Genomic DNA, 14,236 nt, shown 5'->3' with positions numbered 1-14,236 from the left:
TTATTACCAAAAACGTCCGATTATACTCTCTCTCTCTCTCTCTTTATCTCTCTCTCTCTCTCTCTCTCTCTCGCTCTCTCTCTCTCTCTCTCTCTCTCTCTCTCTCTCTCTCTCTCTCTCTCTCTCTCTCTCTCTCAAAAGGAACACGAGAAGAAGAAGATTCTCTGTATTTTACTTGGAGTGAGAATGAAACATTTAAGACACGATAGCTCAGACATGGCGGAGACGGAGGCAAACCCTGAGATCTATAAAAGTATTTTCAGGCTTGTCTCATCTGTTTTCCTTGTTCATCAGTATCACTAAGCACTGTTACTCCAGTCACCTCTTTGAGTGATCATTCTATAAACCTGGGTTGAGGAAAAGTAATAGGACTAGAAATATTACATATTTATTATGGTAAAAAGATAAACTCTTCTCCATAGAGTAGCAGCCCCTACCAACATGGCGCCGGTGAGTACCACGAGGGTGTTTCTCTGGAACTTGAAATATCTTTTTAAATCATCATCGCTTCTTGGTTTGGTGCTTTTTAATGAATAAAGTGATAATGTGTTACTGCAAATTCGAGATATGGTAGCAAAACTAGGTACTGTGTTTCGTGTGATTGAGAAGGGTGCTGTATGCCACCAGTTGTGGCCAACTCAGCAACGTCACAACTCACATTAACATACATGTTTTACTTGTTGATCAAAGAACATTGTACTGTGCTGGCCAGCTTAACTGAAATTGTCCTCTACAGTACATGTGTATCCTTACTTTTGATAGAATGTGAGAGCCAGTTTGCGTGGCATCATAAACATGATACTATGATAATGATAACGATAAGGACCAGAGTACGCAAATGGACTGGAACAAAGCACCACCCTTTTCATGCCATAATGATCATTATCATGATCGTGGGCATCATTGGAAAGAAGAAGAAGACATGATAAATAGTTAACTTATAATTATCGGAGTGGGGGCTCGGGTTCCGGCAGTCACCAGTATCTCACAAAATAGACTTTCCTATTTTTAACCTACCAGTCAGCTTGCCTTCTTAGCTCAGTCGTTAGTGAATGCACTAGAAATCACGAGGTCGCTGGTTCAAGCCTTGCCGATGCAGGTCTTTTTTTTCCTGTAAACAAATAATCTGTTTAACTTATCCCTCCCCCCCCCCCCCCTCTTAACTTGCCTTTGCTCTATTCTTTTTTCTAAAGCCTTTCGGTGATCAAACTGAGATCGCAACAACAAAGCAGCTTAGGAGTCACTCAGTGATTCGGCATGGGCCATTGGCCACTCGCCGGTGCTTGAGCCCCCAGGCTCGGAAAACGGCTCTCCGGACCTCCATCCACGGCCTATAACGTATAATTATATGATAACTTCAAATCAGGTACAGGTCTGTCAACTAAAGAAAAGCTGTGTGCTGTCTCCTTGGCACAGTATACATTAATTAAAATCTTGTTCATTTGGTTGATTATGACTATGAGTGGGTTTTTTAATTTCAGAAAACGCCCAAGAAGAAAGGTGGGAAAGCAAAGCCTCGTGCAAGCACAGCAAAAGTAGCCAACAAAAAAAGCAACAAGTTCGCCAAATCCGGCAAACTTAGAAAGCAACGACTGAAGCAGAAAAAGAAGGAATTCCAAAAGAACAAACATGACCCGAAGGAAAAAACTCTGACCAATGGAAATGGAGACAGTGGGTTTGATGAAAGTGAGGCCCAGGCAGAGGAGGAGGTTCTGGCAGAGGAGGACATTGACTTCTACACCGGCCAAGATTCTTCCTTCACTCAGCGCTTTATTGCCAGCAGTACAGACAGGTAACACACCTGTTTGCGCATGTTAGAATACTTAGCATGCAATCGTGCTGCATACATATATTTGATATTTTGCAGACTTTGCAAGGGAGGTTACTCTTCTCAGACATCCAGCGTATGCAATTTGTTCGATATTCGTCCGAAAAGACGCATAATTTATGCCTGTGTAAATAAAATTAAAAACGAAATTCAATCAATTGAAAATAGACGAAATTAACCCGCCGACCCTAATTTTCTTGGTCTTGTTATCGGAGACACTTTTTTTTGGGGGGGGGGGGGGGTGGAAGGGGTTGACATTGCTGTGAAGAGTTCTGTCTTCCACAAATGCACAGCTGTATACCCCAGCCCCGAACTCTCACTACGGCATTAAAGAGACATGTATTGATTACTAGATGATTACCCGCTTCGCCGGGTACCAGCTTCGCCAGGAAGAAGTAGAGCCGAATACCAGACTGCGCCTGGGACCCGGCTCTGCTGGGTGTACGCCGGCAAAGCCGGCACACGAAGGAAAGGAGATAAAACGGGCAAAACACTGGAGACCTTCTAAAAATAGTAACGTGCAATGACCTTCTAAAAATAGTAACGTAGTAACGGGAATATGGATTGACGCCACACGGAAGAAGGGACATAATCGCGGCTGAAAACACCGGAGAAGATAAGGAAGAGTTACTGGTAGTGGATCCCGACAACAACAAAAAACAAAAAACGTGTTGAAATATCTCATCGATGAGGTTGTGTCCGGGGTGTAGCTGAATACGGTGTCCAAATTTGAAAAAGATCCACCGAGAACTTTGGCCGTGCATCGCGAACAGACAGACAGACAGACAGACACTAGTCGTATATATAGATTATTTTTCTAGATTGAGAGATTGAACGGAGTTTCTGTATTCTTTTTCATCATTACTTGCACCAATAGTTTTAACTTAACTTGCACACACACACACAGATGAAGGTTAGATTTTGAAGCCTACATTAACCTTCGCCGGTTGTCATGGGTCCGTGTGGACCCAGAAGGGTGTTTAATTGCAAATATCTCTTAAACCAGTTAGAATTTTCTAATGAGCTTTTAAGAATGCCTCAGACACCTAAAAAGCTCTTATGTCCTAAAAGATCATTAAATTTCAGCGAGAAGTAATTAAAAAAACAAAGGTCAAATTTAGACTACACACGGAAGATGTTGTGGGGCCGTGCGGACCCATGTTTCTCAAACTGAAGGAACTTACATAAAAACTAGGGAGAGAAGTCACAAACCTTTAGGTATTGGCTCTAAACATAATTTTCTACGATCTGTTTAATTTTGGAGTTAATAAGCTAGTCGCGTGGAGCGAAATTAATACATAACAATGTGGGGCCCGACGGCGTCTACAGAAGGGTATTCACGTTTTTCCTATTTTGAGAAGCTTTAGTCCGCACGGTAATATTTAAATTAATAATTTAATTTAATTACTTCTCGCGGAAATTTAACCACGGCGTCTACGGAAGGGGATGCACGTTTTTGCTTCTTTGGAAAGCATGGGTCTACGGAAGGGTATGCATATTTTACCTTCTTTGAGAAGCATGGGTCCGCATGGCCCCACGATGTGTTCCGTGTGTTGTCGATAACCCGGTCGGGCGAAGGTTAAATGATATATTTTCTTTTCTATGTGATACAGAAAGAATCGCAAGCGTCGCCTTGATGAGGATGAAGATGACTCTTCAAAATATGAGAAAAGATCAAGGACACAGTTTTCAGGAGAGGACGGGCAGAAGATGAAGATGCTGCTTCCCATCAAAGACAAAGGTCGCATCATTCCACAGATGGTGAATGTGGAAGAACAGGAGGAAGAGGCGGGTATGGTTAAATAAAATGACACTTCATTAATTAAAAAAAAATTCCGTATGAATTCAAATTAACATGGTGCATGGTAAAAAGTTCAAAAATTACTTCCCGGTTTGATTTTTAGGCATAGCTCTATGATTGAAACCTTTCAGCAGTGTATGTTCAGGTTACGGGTTCATGGGATTTTCAGTTTCAGGTTTTAAAAAAATAAAGTAGCCCAAGCATCTATACATCAAAGTCATTTTATGGTTAATTTTTGGGCTCTATTGGTTTAAAACTTTAATCAATTTTTATCGTGAAATAACCAACATATGGCATTTAGAATTTCTCACTCAAGCATAGACTATAGTGCTTATTTTAAAGTTCGGGTTAAACCTAACTTACCCTTATAATAGTAATGATTGATTTTCTTTTTCTTTTCATATATATAGATGAAATTGAAGCGGAAGGCAGTGAGGTGGTGGAAAAAGAGGCAGAACCCTTACCTGAGTTGTCTGGCCCTGAGCTGATTGCCTACAGGCGCAAAAAGCTGTCAGACAGGAAACAGAGAATTGCAGAACTTGCCACTGCCGTCATTGAAAATCCTGAGGAGAGTGTAAGTCTGTGCTTGTTGTAACTGACCCCTTTACCTTCATACATTATTACCTCGCACAAATCAAGGGCAGGTAGAACAGTATTGGTCAATATTCCTCTCTCCCTTTTCTTTCCGTTAGTTCAGCCGTTAATTCCTTTTCCAGCTGTCGCGAGAATTAACTGTGTAGCAGTGGTATCACACATTGGAAAAGAGAAAATAATAGACAACGTTCTGAAATAAGTCATGATTCCAAGCGGTGTGGAAGAGTTGCACCCCACTTCCTCCGAAAGCGGCGTATGGCTGCCTGAATGGCGGGGTAAAAACGGTCATACACGTAAAATTCCACTCGTGCAAAAACACGAGTGTACGTGGGAGTTTCAGCCCACGAACGCAGAAGAAGAAGAAGAAGAAGCACCCCACTTTAGTGAGTCAACCAGTATCACGTGGTTGACCAGTTAAAAACCAGCAATAGCAGCGAATAACTGACTCTGATGTGTATGATGCCTTTATCTCTCAAAAATCTGCACATCGGAGCCACGATTTACAGGGGATGGCCTGCAGTGATCGCTGAGCACGCAAGTTTCCCAAACCCAGGTGGCCTCAAACGAAACTCTCGCAACCTCAGGCAAAACACGTTGACAGTGATCACTTGGGGCAAGCGATAATTCCTGCAACAAATCATAAACTCCGATGTGTTTATTTTCAACAAAAATGGGGTCATATGGAGTGATGGTGTTGGGTGGAGAAATAGGTCATTCGGTAGCGGAGCTGGCTTCAAAACCAGTTGTCGTTATCGGTTTGGGCTCGATCCCCATGTTCGGCGAGGGATTTAATTCCCAGATTCAACTTTGTGCAAACTCTCCTCGTTATCTGAACTCCCCCTGTGTGCACACATGCGCACAATAGAGAACCCAAGTTCACAGCGAAAGTGTCAGAGCTTGGAAACATGAATACATGCATGCAGGAAAAAGAAGAAAAATGGGTAGCGCCCTGCTTTATGGCAGCTCGCTTTCCCGAGAGAGAAAGCAACCCAAATTTTCATGAGGGTAACATCACAGAATTAAATCCAAAAACAAAGAGATTTCCAACGTTCCAAAATTCTGAAGCAAGCAAGGTAAGTTGTTGGAACGTTTGTTATTGACAAAATAACAAACGTTCCAACAACTTACCTTTCTTGTTTTTTTATTCATCACAGGACAATATAAATCTTATGTGTGTACAGGTGAGCAAGTTGAAGGAACTGCGCAAGCTGCTTGGGGAGAAGGATCCTGACGTATGTCTGACGGTACGCAAGCTGGTGATGGTGTCGCTGTGCGAGATCTTCACCAACATCATCCCTGGATACCGCGTCCGTCTTCTGACACCACAGGAGAAAGAGCAGAGGGTTGGTTGCTATCTGTGTGTCTGTCTGTCCATTGAACAGGTGTCCTCACACCAGGAGAAAGAGCAGAGGGCTGGTTACTGTCTGTCTGTTTGTTTGTCTGTCTGTCTGTCTGTCTTCATTTGTCTGTTGCACAAGGATTGTAAAGCTGTGAATCTTGCCTGTGCAGTAAGCACTGAGTAATGCCAACAAAGAAGCTTGGTAAGTTTTAAACATTTTTCGAGTGGTTTGTTTGTGGGTAGTTTTTATATATTTATATATATATATATATATGCTTGTATGCTAAAATTGCTGGAAAATCAGGGCTTGCATGCAAATAATGGGCAGATAGGTTTACATACAGAATTTACTTGGAAGATGTTTGATGGAACTTGTGTTTTAAGATGTTTGATTCAACTTGTTGTGTGTTCAGATGTTTGATTCAACTTGTTGTGTGTTCAGATGTTTGATTCAACTTGTGTGTTCAGATGTTTGATTCAACTTGTTGTGTGTTCAGATGTTTGATTCAACTTGTGTGTTCAGATGAAACAAGACACCAAGAAGCTGATGGACTATGAGGCAGCCTTGCTGTTGAGTTACAAGACATACCTGGAATACTTGGAACACACCATCACAGGTAAGAAAACGAGCAGTGATCCTACAGGTTGCAAAGTGTGGGATGGGTAAATTTTCCTGTTTGAAAAACTTTTGAAATTTTGATGATGGTTTGGAAAAGTCTGGGAATTTTAGAAATGCTCTTTGGCAGAAGTATTACAAAACTCACTACGTCAGAAGAACTTGGCAGACCTCAAGACAATGAACTGCTTACAATGAGCAGTATTACAGTCATCTGATTTGACAGATTTTATATAATGTAAATGAGTGATCAACAGCCATAAAAGTTAATGTGATTCAAAAATGTGACCCTCCACCACGGAATGAGTCGCATGTCTCATTTGCATGATTTTCATATTTTTACATTTTCCTAAAGAATATTGTATGCTCTATCCAGTGGTGAAAACTGCTTTAGAACAGAGCGAAAACTGTTTAAGTTATAAGCCTGTGACTAGGGTGACCCTCACACTGTTACCAGACACTCTCCGGACTTATATCAAGCCTAGCGCAGAACCGCGCGAGGTGACATGCGACTCATTTCGTGGTGGAGGGTCACAAATAGTCAGTTTTACATTGGTTTGGGAAAACATGATAGTTGAGAAAAATAGTCAGTTTTACATTGGTTTGGGAAAACATGATAGTTGAGAAATTCTAAGTCAAAATCAGTAGGGGAACCCTGACAAGTCGTGTGAAAAGAGGCGGTGATACTTGTCCCTTTATTGAATGGGATATTTTGAAGCCTGAGGGTAACTATATTTTAGATAACATCTAACACCTCCCCACAGACGCACCACCTAGAGGGTCCTGGACCCCGAATTTTAATGCGTAGGGGGATCCCAGGACCCCCTTTAGTAAAATTGTAGAGAGTCGGAAGATGAGGAGGTTGATATTCTTGCTTTCAGAAGGCACATTCCTGACCCACACAGGATCTTTGGAGCGCTCATTTCAATGTCATGCAGACTTTTGGAAGTTCTCTGAGCCAGTCACAAAAACTTTATTAACAGCTATTGTGTTTTCAGCGTAGCAATAGGGTCCGATATTTAGACGAGACAAGTATAATGCTGACGAGTCGAAGACGAGTCGCATTATACTTGTTCGAGTCTAAATATCGGACCCTATTGCTACGATGAAAACACAATAGCGTTTATATAGCTATTCTGACATTAAATTCTGTGTTAAAATCATGTTTTTGTCACCAGAATGGTCCATGTCATTGATTGCAGACGACGGTTCCCTTTCCGCATGAAGCCACGGAAATAACCGAACATTGAAAAGCCCACGGACATGTATTACGGAGAAAACTCGAGATAACCGGATGTTTAGCATTACGTCAATATGCTAGGAATCATATGACGTCATGACGTATCATGCTTGCCTACGTATATTGTATGTTCGAAAGTCTGACTTCTTTTGGGAATTCTCGTGGTGAAGACTGCGGTAAATCTGTAGATGATAAGAGAACAAGGATTGTCTCAGAAGAAACGACTAAATGTTTCAGACCGGTAACTTCATTTCAACATTGCACTATACAATGGACGTTCTATGTGACAGGAGAGTTTGCTGATTTTGTGTTAAACATTGGAGAGATCGTCTGCTAGAACCAGAGATAGGTCGCTTCAGATTGCAGCTTCTGGAAATTTGCAAGGTTTGTTGCCTGTTAAAGAACTGGATTTTACACGTAATGTATGTCATGTACAGTAAGCAACAACAAAAACACACACAAAGCAAATGGCATCGTCTGTCGACTAGTCACAGACACAAACCTGGCGAGGTATGCGTGTACTTTATACACGTGGAAGAAACCGGAACCATGCGTCTTTGTTATTGACAATACGCTTTTGGATATTGAGAAAAATGGCCGACTTCCGTAGCATTATGCTTTGATGATCGGAAGAGACCATCCAATCACAGCCCCCGAAATCCCCCACGTGTTCATCAGAATAGCTATATACTGTCATGTCGGTTAGATTGACTCTGTAAATTTGAGTCAATACAGATCTGCCACTGTGGCAGAACTTTTCTAAAAACAGTACCAAATGTACGCATGATACCCGATATGTAGTGCGTCCCAGGACCTACTCTTTTCAGATTTAGTACATCACAGGACCCCCTTCCATGAATTTCTGTTTTTGTGTGTGTTGCTTTTAGTTTGTATAGGACGCTGGGATGCTCAGTTTGGGGAGCCATGAACAGTGTTTTTTGAACATTTAGTAGACTAGAAGTAAAGCAAATTTTGTGGATGTACTTTGTGCTACATTGTGGGTTTCTTTGTGTGCAGGAAAATCGTTTGACAAATCTCAGAGACTGACGAGGCTCGGTTTTTGTGATATCTCCTTGCCCAAGCAAAACAAGACGGTAATGCTTGCGCAGGACTTTTGACTCACATCTCTGTCTTTCTTTATTCACTTTATTCTTTGTGTCCTTAAAATGACAGGACAGGGCTTATTGGTAACAATTCTTTGCTGCACACTTATTCTTCTGTCACTAACTTGTACTGTAACGGTGTATTTGTTATTCATTTTTACATTTAGTCAAGTTTTGACTAAATGTTTTAACATGGAGGGGGAATCGAGACGAGGGTCGTGGTGTATGTGTCTGTCTGTGCGTGTGTGTGTGCAGAGCGATTCAGACCAAACTACTGGACCGATCTTTATGAAATTTTACATGAGAGTTTCTGGGAATGATATCCCCGGACCTTTTTTTATTTTTTTCGATCAATACCTTTGATGACGTCATATCCGGCTTTTTGTAAAAGTTGAGGCGGCACTGTCACACCCTCATTTTTCAATCAAATTGATTGAAATTTTGGCCAAGCAATCTTCGACGAAGGCCGGACTTTGGTATTGCATTTCAGCTTGGTGCCTTAAAAATTAATTGATGATTTTGGTCATTAAAAATCTGAAAATTGTAACAAAAAAACAAAACAAAAAATTATAAAACGATCCAAATTTACGTTCATCTTATTCTTCATCATTTTCTGATTCCAAAAACATATAAATATGTTATATTTGGATTAAAAACAAGCTCTGAAAATTAAAAATATAAAAATTATGATCAAGATTAAATTTTTGAAATCAATTTAAAAACATTTCTTGATTCCAAAAACATATAGATATGATATATTTGGATTAAAAACATGCTCAGAAAGTTAAAACGAAGAGAGGTACAGAAAAGCGTGCTATCCTTCTCAGCGCAACTACTACCCCGCTCTTCTTGTCTTCTTCTTGCGTTCGCCGTCACACCATCAGTTTAGTCTGCAAGACGAATGACGTCGTGGCTTCCAGGTCTTGTCTGCTCCCATAGAGTTTGGTGCGGAGAGGGACTGATGCTGGCCACACTTTGTCTCTGATTGGTTTGAGTTGGGGGCATGTCTTTAAGACATGTTCTGGAGTCTGGTCTTCCAGACCACAGGGACAGGTTGGTGATGGGGTCAGCTTCAGCTTCCTGAACATGTGGGCGTTGAGGCGACAGTGACCAGTTCGTAGTCGCATGATCACTACTTGCTGCCATCGTTCTAGGAGATGATATGCGTCTCTCGTGGATTGTGGTCGCATTGCTGCCTTCACGAGGGTTTTCTTTTCAGCGAAGCTGACCGGGTTGTCTGGTTGTTCCTCCCTGGCTCCGAGTTTGGCGAGCTCATCAGCTGTTTCATTGCCTGGAATTCCGCAGTGTGCTGGAACCCATTGCAGGACTACTCGTCGAGTCTTGGCAAGCTCCTGGAGTTTCTCCATCAGACGAGGAAGTTTGTTTCCTGCAAGGGCTTCCAAGGCAGACAGTGCATCAGAGAGGAAAACAACTTGGGGGCATTCGCTTTCCGAGTCATGAATCATGGAGGCTGCTTGCATGATGGCCTGAACTTCTGCTGCATAGTTTGAGCATTATTTTCCTGTTGGTATCCCTGCTGTAAAAGTGTGCCCCTCAGGAGATCTGACAAGTACACCTGCTCCTCCATTGGCCACGGCGTTTGTTGCTGAACCGTCTGTATATATGCGTGAATCCAGGCGTCTTCAGGGTACCGTTCAGCAATCATGGCGAGTGTTAGGGTGCGCCTGGCAGTGTCGTTCTGGGAATCTCTTGAGGTAACGTAGGGGACTGTGGTGGAGATCTGAAGATTCTTGTAGTCTTCATTCCATGGCTGCGGCAGATCTGAGAAACTGATTGGTAGTGCTGATGGAGGTACAGAGGCTTGGTGCTCTCTGGCAAGTCTCTTGCTTTCATGTAAGAAGCTGCTGCGCTTGAGGCGGTTCTTTGTCAGGTTATCCATCCTCTTCTTCATCGGATGCGCAGGCAGGCACTTGAATTTCTCTGTCTGAACCATGACCTTGGCGTCTCTCCTCTGACTGAGGGGTTGAATGGCAGCAACTTCTTCCATGGTCTATTGGTGTGGATCTCATCGATCCAGTAATGATCCTGAGGGCTTGGTTTTGGACCCTGTCCAGTGTCTGCTGGTGGGTCTTCGCTGCTGTAGACCAAGCTGTGGAGCCATACTCAAGATGGGGCCTGACTGCTCCCTGGTCGTCCTGATATGGCTCTGCGTAGTCGGCTGGACGTTAAGCAACAAATAAACAAACAAAACAAAACAAACTGCTCCCTGGTAGACTCGCTTGAGTATCTCTTCGTTTGCTCCCCAGCTGGTTCCGGCTAGCTTCCGCATGATGGCAAGCTTACGCCTGGCCTTTGCTTCAGCATTGTGGATGTGGGGTTTCCAGGTCTGTTTCTTGTCAAAAGTGACACCAAGATATGTTGCCTCATCATCACTTCTCAAGGGTGTGTCACCAAGCTTGATGGTTCCAGTCTTTTGTTTTGAGGATAGGGTGAAGAGTGTTGTGGAGGACTTTTCCTTGTTGATGGCAACACACCATTCATCTGCCCATGCCGCCAGCCGGTCAGCAGCCAGTTGCATCCTGTAGGTGGCAGTTGTGGCGTATTCCTCCTTGCACCACATCACCAAATCATCAGCATATAATGCAGCGTGGATACCTTTGGGAAGAATTTGTACAAGGTCGTTGATGAAGACCAAGAAGAGTGTAGGAGAGAGGACTCCTCCTTGTGGGACACCATGTCGCAGTAGTATTTTCTTGCCGACTCGACCGTTGACTGAGATTCTTGCTCTGCGGTTGTGAAGATAGGATCTGATCCATCGCAGCATGTTGCTTGCGATTCCACATCTCTGCAGTTTCACGAGGAGGCCATCAGTCCAGACCTTGTCAAAGGCTTTCTGTAGATCAATCCAGGTGGCGAAGAGGAGCTTCTGTTCCTGGAATGCATCTTCTATTTCTTGGGAGAGATAGGTTGCCTGGTCTTCTGTGCTGTGAAACTGTCTGAAGCCTGCCTGTTCAGGAGCCAGGATGTTCTCAGTCTCTAGATACCAAAGCAGGCGCTGGTTGACCATCCTCTCTAGGGTCTTCACAGTGCAGCTGGTCAAGCTGATTGGTCTGTAACTAGCAGGCTTCTTCTTGTCCTTTCCTTTCTTATGGATAGGAATCATGATGGCCTCTCGCCAGACTTGTGCCAGTTTGCCTGTGTCCCAGCTGAGATTGAAGACCTCCAGTAGTTTCAGGACAGCTGTGTTGCCTAGGTGCTTCAGCATCTCGTTCGTGATCCCATCTGGCCCTGGGGATTTCCTGGTTTTTAGTTTCCTCAAGGCAATTTGTAGCTCATGAAGAGTGAAGGGTTGCTTCATGGGTTCCACATCTGTGTGGTGTTGTGGCCGCTCTCTCTGTTCTCTTCTTGCTTCTCTTTGTTGGACAGGGCTGACAGGTACATTGCTCTCGTCTGCATAGTTGTCAGCAAGACGGTTAGCTGCTTGTCTCCCTGTCAGCATCTCTCCGTTCTCTTCCAGTGTCACATTCTGGCTTCTGTTTTCCTCATCATTGAGCTGTCCTACGACTCTCCACAGCTTCGTTCCGTCTCTCTCAAGATTCAGCGCAGCGGTTTTTTCTCTCCAGCTTTTGCGTCTGGCCTGGATCTTTGCCTTGAGAAATTCAGCCTTTGTCTGCTGGAGCCGTAGGTGGTTCTCATCTGATGGGCTACTTTCTGCTGCCTGTCTGGCAGATTCCATCTCATCCTGCAGTTCTTGTAGCTGGTTGGTCCAGTATGGTTTGTACTCTTTGCGAGCACCTCGTGGGATAGACTCGTGGGCTGCTTGCAGGATGCAGGCGTTCAGGTCTCTGACAACGTTACTGATGTCTCTACCTTGGACATGGAGGCCCTTGGTAAGAGTGTTTGTTCGGTGTCTGAAAAGACTCCATTTAGCCTTCTTGTAGTTCCAGCGAAGGTGGACGGGGTAGTTCATGGTGTTCCTGTTAATGGAGAGGAACACTGGCCTGTGGTCACTTCCTCCTAACTGCTCTCCCACATCCCTGGTGACGTCGCGGTGGACATCTTCGGTGCAGAGAGCAAGATCTGGAGTGGAGGTAGTGCGCCATCGTCTGGAGTAGAAGGTTGGAGTATCATCTGGGGAGTTTATGAGGATGAGATGGTGTTCATCTTGCCAGTCTTCCACTTCTTCACCCCGGCGATCCATCTGACTGTAACCCCAACTCTGGGAGTGAGAGTTGAAATCACCTACTGCGAGAAAGCTCGAGTCTGGGACTTCGATGGTGTCAAGGGATAGTGGACGGTCGTTGGGGCAGTAAAAGTTCAGGATCTGCAACTCTGTGTCATTCAGTTTGGCCCGAATCATCTGGTACTCTGCTCCCTCCATGTGGACGGCTGTTTCGCAGGCTTGGGTGTTGTTCCTAACTAGTGTCAGGACTCCACCTTTGCGTCTGTCAGCTCTGTCCTGTCTGAAGCACTGGTAGCCTCTGACCTTGAAGGTTTTTTCCATCTGCAGGTGGGTTTCTTGAATGCAGCAGACGTTGATGCTCCTTTCATGCAAGATATGTTCTAGCTCTGTCTTCTTGTTCATGACTCCTTCTGCATTCCAATGCATCACCATAAAAGGTTGACGCTTCTTGGATGTTGAAGTGGTTGTTGTGCTACCGGTCGCATTCCTCCTCCGTCCCCTGGCGCAGCAAGACGGATGGGAGGGACCTCCAGTAGCTGAGGTTGGACTCCTTTGAGGCTTGGAGCCCGGCGCTGCCTCACCCTGGAGGGACCTCAGTGGGCGAGCGCCATGAGTGTCGCTTCTATCTGATGGTGTCATGGTTGGCGTTGATGCGTGGTACCATGGTTTATTAGAGTGCGCCGTGCAGCCCAGTACCTCCGTCTTCAGCACTCGAGGTTTCTGTCGGGGTTGCCTCACCCTTAGCTCATGGCCCGTACGTCCTACCCTGAGAGCACAGGGGGGAGGATTTGCCGGGATCCCACCCGGAGCAAGGGTTTTAATGCGCCCATAGTCGCATTAGATGAGTCCCGTCGAAGGGGGATGGAGCATTTCGAAGAGAGTAGCAGTGCCGCCTGCTACCCCACTCCACCCTGGTAGGAAACACCGCCAGTTTGGTCCGCGGCCGCAAGCGGCTGGTCTTCATATCTGAAGTCCGTTCCCCTATCCGCCACCCGGGGACGCGCTGGGTTGGGGGTGGTCGCCCCACTGAAAGTCCCACACTGGGTTAAAGAAGTTCAGCCTGTCCCAGGCTCTTCTTGTCAATTTCACTGCCTTTGCCACGAGCGGTGGACTGACGATGCTACGAGTATACGGTCTTGCTGAAAAATTGCATTGCGTTCAGTTTCATTCTGTGAGTTCGACAGCTTGACTAAATGTTGTTTTTTCGTCTTACGCGACTTGTTATATCTTGCATTGTTTTTGTTTGTGTTTTTCCTTTCTTAGTGGTATGCAGGTAGTCTGATATGACAAACAGTACATTTAGAATAATATCGTGTGTCTTTTTGTTTGTGTGCAGGACCTTGCAATTATTGCTGTGCAGTGCATGTGCAAACTGCTTACAAGTCAACCGCACTTTAACTACCGCAACGATATTGTCAACTTTCTTGTGCCTCTGATGAACCATAAAAATGCCAAGGTATGTGTTATTTACATATCTGTGGCTGAGGAATTTTATGTTTATGCAATCTGTCTTTTTCTCTCTCTCTCTCTCTCTCTCTCTCTCTCTCTCTCTCTCTCTCTCTCTCTCTCTC

At 44.4% G+C, this 14,236-nt stretch overlaps 1 protein-coding gene across 1 annotated transcript in view; it reads left to right on the top strand.

Annotated features, from left to right (window-relative positions):
• Nucleotides 1-324: 324 nt before the first annotated feature.
• Nucleotides 325-14,236, top strand: part of LOC138981997 (nucleolar complex protein 3 homolog) — a 53,312-nt gene continuing 39,400 nt past the window's right edge. Inside the window, exons 1-8 of the mRNA XM_070355197.1 lie at nt 325-450; nt 1,482-1,792; nt 3,442-3,620; nt 4,040-4,203; nt 5,405-5,566; nt 6,086-6,179; nt 8,436-8,512; nt 14,002-14,121. Of these exons, the coding sequence (XP_070211298.1) occupies nt 442-450; nt 1,482-1,792; nt 3,442-3,620; nt 4,040-4,203; nt 5,405-5,566; nt 6,086-6,179; nt 8,436-8,512; nt 14,002-14,121 (1,116 nt within the window). The 5' untranslated portion in view covers nt 325-441. The remainder of the gene's footprint in view (nt 451-1,481; nt 1,793-3,441; nt 3,621-4,039; nt 4,204-5,404; nt 5,567-6,085; nt 6,180-8,435; nt 8,513-14,001; nt 14,122-14,236) is intronic.

This window comes from Littorina saxatilis, linkage group LG12, assembly GCF_037325665.1.
Source record: "Littorina saxatilis isolate snail1 linkage group LG12, US_GU_Lsax_2.0, whole genome shotgun sequence".
NCBI lineage: Eukaryota > Metazoa > Mollusca > Gastropoda > Littorinimorpha > Littorinidae > Littorina > Littorina saxatilis.
This window is presented reverse-complemented; position numbering and strand designations above follow the sequence as displayed.